The 8779-nt window shown below is 52.9% G+C and overlaps 1 protein-coding gene across 4 annotated transcripts in view; it reads left to right on the top strand.

Moving 5' to 3' along the window:
- TRAM2 (translocation associated membrane protein 2) overlaps positions 1-8779 on the top strand; it is a 45493-nt gene that overhangs the window by 28869 nt on the left and 7845 nt on the right. For 3 of the 4 annotated variants that reach the window (XM_006033809.2, XM_025215707.1, XM_025215709.1), the window contains exons 3-6: positions 1691-1800; positions 1957-2073; positions 7062-7120; positions 8549-8633. In XM_006033809.2, coding sequence (XP_006033871.1) covers positions 1691-1800; positions 1957-2073; positions 7062-7120; positions 8549-8633 — 371 coding nt within the window. The remainder of the gene's footprint in view (positions 1-1690; positions 1801-1956; positions 2074-7061; positions 7121-8548; positions 8634-8779) is intronic. The other variant, XM_025215708.1, reaches the window with a different exon arrangement.

Below are 8779 nucleotides of genomic sequence, written 5' to 3' on the forward strand. Positions count from 1 at the left end.
GGTCTCCCCATCAGATCCTACAAAATAAAACCTTACCCCTAAATGTGCTAGTTTGGATGTGAGCATCAAACTGGCACCGCATTTTCCCCGAGTACTACATCCGTCCTCTCCAGTCACCCTTGCTGCCACCCTGGTCCTCCTCGCTGTGCTCTTTCTGCCCTTCGTTTCCAGGGGCATTTGGCAGCGAAGTCCATCTCCTCAGCTGCTGGATTTGTTCCCCAGGTAAATTCGGTGTTGCTGGAAGGGGCAGGACTGCCAGCTGGCAGGACTGAGCTCCTGGTATTTAAGGATGGAAGCAGCAGGATGAGTTACCTTCCCTATATTTCCCTTTTGCTCCAGGTTCCTGACTACCCTTTTTGTGTGGGAAGAGTGAAGTTCAGTGTCTTGCATCCATTTAACCCCTGCAGTCTTCATGTCTGTGAAAACCGTGCTGTGAAAACCACGAAGCGTTGGGGAATCTCTGCATCCTTGAGCATAATAAATGTCCTCACAGGCTTGTTTTTTAGGGTAGCTTCAAAGCCAAAACTGTGGGAAGCCATGAGATGGTGCCCAGAGTTAATGGAGGATGGAGAAGGGAGTGGAGCAGATAGCCCCAGAGAGTGGGACATGAGACCTGGATGGGGAGGGGTCAGCACTGGGACACAATCGCTTTCCTCGTTTTATCTGACAAGTCCCTTTAATACAAAACAATCATACCAGTGTGGAGCAGTTACCCCAGAGAGTGGGACATGAATGTTGCCCCTGGAAGGGGCAACATGAGACCTGGATGGGGAGGGGTTAGCACTGGGACACAATCGCTTTCCTCGTTTTATCTGACAAGTCCCTTTAATACAAAACAATCATACCAGTCCCTCCTAATTGAGGGTTTACCTCACTGCCAAAATCCTGCCCCCTCCACTGGGCAACAAGTCTGTAGATGCTCAATAAGTGAGCGGACGCTCACTTTACTGGGCTTTGGGTTATCTGTATGGAGTGACTGTGGGCTCTTGGCTTGTCCGTCTGCTCCCTGCCTTGTCTCGGATATAAGGAGCTGGGGGCAGCTTGAAGTCACAAGGGTCTCTAATGTTTTTGGGACCAGTGGCCCCCTCAAACACACTTTGACCCGTACAGGCTGCCCCCTCAACCAGAAGCAGAGCAGCCATGTCCACACAGGGTATCCATGTCTCCACAGGTGTCACAGCAAGAGGTGACACCATCACTCATCAGTGTGAATTAGCCCACTTGAAGGGTTGTACAACCACGGCTACCCTGCTTCTCATTTATGAAGCATCCCACGGGGAGAAGCATGGCATGCTGGAGGGTGCTGTTGCCTGCTGTGCAAACTTTACCGTATAGACGCGCCCTCGGCATCTGGAAAGGCAACTTCGGGCCCTCGATCTGGTTCTGCCGTTGCTAGATGGGTCAGACGGGGAGAGCCTACCTTGAAACCCACCTGCTAAATAGTGGATTGCTTTAGTCATGGCAACCCGTTGGTAGACGAACCCCCGGCTGTCAAGATTGAATGTCTGTGTGAGGTCCCAGAAGAGCCACCCCAGCGGTGAAAGGGTATTGAAGAACCATCCTTTTGTTGGGCAAACCCCTTAGCCCCGGACCTGCCTGTCTTTGCAGGTCCATTATCAAGCTGAGTGGGTTGTGGATGTGTTGGGGAGCTGCAGTGCTAACACCTCTCTCTCTTTCTCTCTCTCCACAGATGGCGAGCTCGTTCACTATTGCTACGGGCTGAAGGACTTGGTCACCATCCTCTTTTACATCTTCATAGCAATCATTCTGCATGCCGTAGTGCAGGACTATGCCCTGGATGTGAGTCATTTGTTCCAGCACCTCTTGGGTGGCCCTTCCAGAGCTATATTGTGGGTGGCCCGAGTGCCTTTAGGGCTGGCATGGCAGATGATGAGCTCATGGATGGCAGGAGAAGGGCAAGTTGCTGGCTTATGTTTTTTGTTGTTTTTCCTCTAGAAAATCAGCCGGCGTTTCCATCTCTCCAAGGTCAAACACAGCAAGTTCAATGAATCAGGACAGCTGGTTGCGTTCCATCTCACCTCCATGATCTGGTGCTTATATGTCATAGTGACGGTAAGTTGTGGCGATGGGTCTCACGGAGGCTTGGTGCAGTCCCTTTTGGGTTTCCCCTTGCACTAGTGAAGTGTAATTCCCTTGCTGTAGATTGAGCAGGCAATAGTAGGTGTCCTTTATGATTTGCACAACTTCACACACACAAGTTTAGGGCTGGAAGGGACCTCATGGGATCATCAGGTCCAGCCCCCCTGCTCTGGGCAGGAAAGACTGCTGGGGTCAAGTAACCCCAGCAAGGTGTGCATCCAGTCTCCTGCTGCAGCATCCTCTTTGCTGGTGTGTTCTGGGCAGACTGGCATGATGCCAGTCGCATTTGTACTCTTGGAGTAGGTTGACTTACTCCAGGGCTGCCCTCTCTAGGGTCCCGGGGCTTCTTAAGGGGAGAAGGTCAAAGGGCTGTGAAGCAACATGCCCACTGAGGTCCCAGGTACTCCATGATGAGTTCTGCATCAGGGTGAGGGGACTGCAGAGCAGATGGAAAGGTCTATCTCCATTCTGCTTTTAACTAAAGACAGAGGTTTCAGGGAACTAAATTAGAGCACAAACCACACAACTGCTCCAGCTGCCTCCAGGGCACCTAGTTGTAGAAGTGACCTGATGCGGAGCTGTTTCATCTCTGTACTCATCTCTGCATTGCAAGAGGTGTCATGTGCGGCTGTAGTGATTCAGGCAGCTGGTGGGGTGAGAGGTGGTTTGGGGACAAGAGATGAGCTGGCTAAGTGGACGCTAAATGATCAGCTGCAGAACGGCAACCCTGATGCCTGTCCTGCTGCTCCGGTCAGCCCCATGCTGCGGTGAGCGGGACAGCTTGCTCCTCAGTGATTGCTCGGGCTGCCGGCAGGCTCAGACCCATGTCACTGCTGCACTGTATGCTCTGTGCAAGGTTTTCCAGTGTGCAGCCTGTAATCCTGGAGTGAAAACCTGGCCTTGCCGAAGGTAGGGAAGACCGTGCTACTGACGTCAGGGAATCAAAGCCCCATCTGTGTTGCGCTGTAGTAACAGCTTAGATCCTGGATGGATTCCCAAGCAGAACCCCCTTGAAAGACATAAGACCCCAGGCCCTTCTTCCTCTCCTTTGGCACCCTGCTCCCTTCCCACAAAGCCTGTCAGCCTGGCTTTCTGCCCTGTGAGGCCCCTCTATTCACAGCAAAAAGGCTGGAAAGTCTCACGCAGCCAAGCTGTCTGACAGGCTGTGCAGTGACTCAAGCACTTGATAATCAACACAGCTGCTTCAGATGCCTGCTACTGGTGCTTCACAGAGTCGCTGAGGGGCAGGGAGCTTAGCCTCCTACATTTCAGCAAGAGCCCATCTCTCAACCCAGGAGACCACAGCCCCTGGAAGGAGCAGAGAAGGAAATAAACTCTCCCAAACCCGGCGAACTCTGCATTCCTAGCACCACGGTGCCCAATTACTATTCTGCTCATGCCCCCATTGTGAACGGCAGGGAGCGGGGCCGCTCAGTAGAAAAACCTTGTGATGCCAAAAGACCCTAACACGTGGCAGTGGAGAACTGTGGCTTTGATCTTGAAGGTCGGCGGGAGCGAGGTGGGGCGGCGGTTTGGGAAAATCAGGCGCTGTGGAAGTTATTGTGAGCATTAGCTCACGTGCTCCTGGCTTGTCCCCACCCAAAACCAAATGAAACCTGTATCATTGCAGCAGTTGCACTGTGCCTGTATATGAGCGGAGGGTCTCCCTTGCAAAATGAGTGTGGATGCGTGAGAACGGACCTCTGGGACTGCAGTTTAAAGCTGGGCATGAATGCATGTTTCATTCAGCAAGTTTTGGACAGAAGTCATTGGTGTCGACACACTTACAGAGACCACTTAGCTGGCTGTATCCCCACACCTCTTAAGGCCCGAAAATGCACCGGGCTGGCATGGAAGTGACCTCTCCCCAGCCAGCTCCTTCCAAGCTTAAAAGAAAATGGCATGTTGCTAAAATAACACCCCCCAATTTATTATTACCCTATTGTGCTAGGTGCTGTACAAACATGGAACAACATGGGAGGCCCTTCCATCCCCAGGGAGCTTACAGTACCTCCCCCTCCCCTTCACCCCCCCATCACCATAGCCCCCACATCTTTTGGGGGTGGCTGACAGTCTGCTCTTGCCTGCTTGCCTTCTGCCTCTGCCCCCACCTCCTCCTCCTGTGCTGCCAGCTCTCTAGCAGCTGGCACTGACTTACAGGGCAGTTAGATTAGGGCCCTGGTGCCCGCTCCCTTTCACTGCTGCAACTAACCCCTTGAAGACTGCATACCTTGGGCAGCAGGTCTGCTCTTTCCAGCCAAGGTAGTTGGGTGTTGAAATTCTGGCCCGTCCTCTTGCCTTCCCTCTGTGGGTTGCACATACCCCCTGGGAGCAAGTTTGCAACCTCACTTGTTGGCGATTCTTGCCCCAGCCCCCTGCCATTCATTTCCTCTCATCAGGGGCTGCAGGCATCCCCAGGCCCGCTGCCATGCCAGGGTGCTCTGCAGAGGGGCAGGGGGATGCTGGAAGCCAGAAAGAGGCTTTGGGCCATTCTGAGCCTGTGCTCTGTCCCACAGCCAGTCCCCTCTTGGGCTTAAGCACCACGTCTCCTGCAATTTAGCAGAGAAGATGCTCTTCCATGAGGATAAAGCATGGACCTGAGCTCCAGCTTCCCCCAATTTGGTTTTTACCAAAGAAGGCGAGAAGGAAGCACGTCTGCTAAATCAGGGGTGCTCCACACCCAGCCTGTGGGCCAAATCTGGCCCCTGAGGCTGTCATCTAGCCTGCAGGGCTCCCCAGGGATCTGGTGGGGGGGCGGGGTGTGTACTAGATCAGGCATGCAGGGCAGCGTGGGACCTGATCCTGGTGCACAGGGATCAGGTGGGGGCAGTGTGAAGCCCCCGGAGTCTGGTTTGGCCGGGCAAGGGTGGCGCAGAGCCTGAACTGGCCCGTGGACTGGCTCCACACTGTTCCTCTAGCATGCCGGGCCCAAACTATGAGCACCACCAGGCTTAACCAGCACGCTGGCTACATCAGTGATGCTGAACCAGAGGGTGGTGGTTAAGGTGTGGGGAGATAAGCAGGTAAACCCAGGCTCAGGCTGGTCCCTGCCTGGCTGATTGCCCATCCCTGCTGCCAGGCCCCTCTGCAAGGAATTAAGCATTGTAATGTATAAGTTAGTTTTGGAAATTGGGTACCACTCGTGTCACAGAAGGTATGGAGTGGGAGCTCGAGCTCAGAAAGGTTGAGAACCCCTGGACGACATCTTTTATGCAGAGATATTGCACACCACAATGCCCTGTGGCCTCCTTGATGCCCAGGTCTCCTGCCTGCAGCTTTTTTGCCTCCAGCAGGCACCGCCTTACCAACCAGGCTTTGAATGCATTGGTCCCCCGAGACATGTATGAACATGTATGGCTTTACCCCATCACTTTCTCCCTTTGGGGACAGCGTAAGCAGAGACCAGCCCACCTTCACCAAGCCCATTGCTGCTTAGGGTGGAACAAAAAACCATTACAGAGAAAGCACACATAATAACGGCCTGTCCCCGCTCACACTGGCTTTCCAGGCATCTGCCATCAGCTGCACGGCATCCTGCTAGGTACAGGCCCAAGTCCATCAGTTCTTTGTCCCGCTTCGTGCCTCTGACCTCAGGTCAGGCTGCCTTTTTAAACCCTTCACCCCTTTGTTTTTATGGCCTCTTGATCCAGAACAAACAAGCATGAGCAGTTTTCCTCCAGGAGAGTAAGGCTTTCAGACTTGGTTGTATGCAAGGGATCTGCATCAATTGCTTCCCAGTGTTTCCAGGAATGGAGAGAGCCATATAAAACTTGCAGTATTGATACAGCCAGTCTTTTTCAATGCTTAACATGCCTGCAGCATCAAAACCAGCTCGCTCCCGTGATCTTTGAAGCTTCCATGGTTTCACCTCTATTGTGCTAGACTGCTCTCAGCGGTGGTGGATGACGGGACGAGGAGCAATGGTCTGTTGCAGCAAGGGAAGGTTAGGTTAGATGATAGGAAAAACTTTCTCACTAGGAGGGTAGTAAAGCCTGGGAATAGGTCACCCAGAGAGGTGGTGGAGTCTCCCTCTTTGGAGGTTTTGAAGACAAAGCCTTGGTTGGGATGATCTAGTTGGGGCTGTTCTTGCTTTGGACTAGGTCCCTTCCAAACCTCATTTTCTATGATTTTTTTTTTCTATGCTGCATGAAAAGAAGGTTTGAGATTGCAAAGCATTACATGATGATGAGGGAGAAGCAAACAAGTTCAGGTTTCTCTTACAACCATTGTCACCTGTGTTGTCTAGCACCTAGAAGCCCCAGTGGTAGGTCAGATGCAGGCCTCCGTACAGACATTGAGCACCACATCCCTTCTCCGAGGCAAGAGGTAGATATGGGCAGATGCATAGCATAGGGAAATGAGATGCAGCCAAGACTTGGTTCCTGTAGAAACCCACTGCCTTGCAGCCAGCTATAATAGCAGAAGTGCATGCCTCTCTCCGTGCTGCAGCTGGGGCTTGCTGACTAGGTAAGCCCTGTATGACTTGGCAACATCCAAATGTGGTTTCACCAGATCACCAAAACACAAATCAGGCGGGACTGAGTCCGTTCTCAGGTTTCTCCTCCTTCCACTGAGCTGTTCAGTGTGGTTGCGGGGGAGCAGCAAAGTTTGGCGACAGTACAGCTGTCTGCTTTCTGCTCCCTTGTTCAAGAAACACCCAGAGAGTTTTTTTTCAGTCTTGGTTCCCCCTTAGGCACAGAGCAGACCCAGAGGAGATCAGCCCCCAAGGTGAAGGCCAAGGAGCCCAGCAGACCCCATCTGCTACCTGCCTCTCACACTCTGTAGCTGGTGCCATGGGGATTACAGCAGCTCCTCGAAAGAAGCTGGCATCCAGGCTTCTCTTAGGGGTGGTCTTTTTATTGGCGTGACATTAGCAGGCCCCACTCGGGGCAGCGTTGTGCTGACAGGTAACCGCATGCCGGTTGTTCCTTTTGCTAAATAGACTTTCTCTTCTCTTGCAGGAAGGATACTTCTCAAACCCAAGGAGCCTGTGGGAAAACTACCCTCATGTTTATCTTCCGTAAGCATGCTCACAATGTGCTTAGTGCTGCAGCTGACCACTTCCTTCCTCTTTACATTCTTCTGGGATGTGTCAGCAGCAGATATGTAGCACTCGGTGCCGTATGCCGTATGTCTTCCAAGTCCCTCATAGTGAATTCATGCCCCCCCTTCCCACCCGAGCATATTGCATGCAAAGGAAATCTGTCATCTTGGTAGGATTCAAGGGGTGACAGACTGTTGTATTATTGGGTGCTGCAGAAGAAGTCTGGCACTGGCAACGTTTCAGTCTCTGCATTTTTTTTTTTCCTATACTGATTTCCTCACTCTTTGCCGCACATAAAACAGGGTCACAGTCCTTCCTCCATCTCCGCTTTTTTTGTACAGCTGGATTGGTTTGGGTTTGTGATGTACTTGGAGGCTCCCGGGAGAGCATGAGTATGCAGAGCTTCAGTCTGTGCATGGTTGCTTCAGCCAGGAGCATAACCAGTGTCTGAAAAACTAGGAGCCAGGACTTTATGGGCACATGTGAAGAGGTAGAGAAGGTGCAACTGTCTTGAAGGCCTGGGGCAGAGCTGAGAGCAGAACGTGCGGGTTTCTTGCCTACTCTAGCAAGGCCTCGGGATTGAATGCATGCTTCTTGTTGTGGTGCCAAGCTACTGGGTAAAACCCTCTGGCCTGGGCCCTGTAGGAAGTCAGGCTAGGTAGTTATCTGGGCTCCTCCAACACTACATCAGTCCAGGCCAGGAAACCAGGATCCCACGGGTGAAATAACCTTTATATTCATCCCTGGCACAGACCCCAAAGGCTCCAGGTGAGATGGCTCCATAGCAAAGGGGCTGGCTGTTGAATGCCACGTGCAGAGCTGACGTGTCAAGTTTATAAGGAGGCCGTGCATAGCTGGCCGTCCTATGGGCAGATGCATCATGCTATATTTTGGTTCCTGGCAGACACTCCTCCCCTCTTCTTCCTGTGGTAGTTAGGGGGGTCTCAGCAGCCCCAGGACCTCCTTACCCGAGGCCCCAGGCCAGGCTCTCTTTTTTTTTCAACCACAAACAAGAGAATGAGCCTAGCCTGGGCTGTAGGTGACGTGCACCCCTCTGAGCACCTCTTTCCTGTTGAGACTCCCTCTTTCCAGGGATAGCCAGTCTGTCTCCTGCTGGGGTAGCTGACTGAGAATGCAGCTGGCCAGGAACCACAGTTGCCTTTCGTTCCCATGCTGCGAACTGCTGTAGGTCCTGGGGTAGCTCTGTATGTCCTGCTTCTGCTCTGAGCATGTGCTGTCTGCTCAGGTGGATGCTCCTCTTGACCCCCGAAGGACAGATCAGCCCGTCGTGGGGCTTCATCCAAACATGACTTCCACCTGGGAGCTCTGTTGGCTGTGTTGCATGGGGCTGGAGGTAGCAGGGAGCACTGTCTCATCGCTCTCTCACACTTGTTGGCATTGCAGGTTCCAGGTGAAGTTCTTCTACCTTTGCCAGCTGTCCTACTGGCTGCACGCGCTGCCCGAGCTGTACTTCCAGAAGGTGCGGAAGGTGAGTGCTGGGCACGCTCCTCGGGCAGAGGAGCTACCAGACAGGTGGGTGTGCTTGCAGCGGCTTGAAAAAGCCAGCAACCTTTGAGTACGGGACATGTGGAACCTGGAGACAGGTGCTGAACAAGCCAGAGCCGGCCCGCCCTT

Source organism: Alligator sinensis, unplaced genomic scaffold (assembly GCF_000455745.1).
Source record: "Alligator sinensis unplaced genomic scaffold, ASM45574v1 scaffold687_1, whole genome shotgun sequence".
In the NCBI taxonomy this organism is placed as follows: domain Eukaryota; kingdom Metazoa; phylum Chordata; order Crocodylia; family Alligatoridae; genus Alligator; species Alligator sinensis.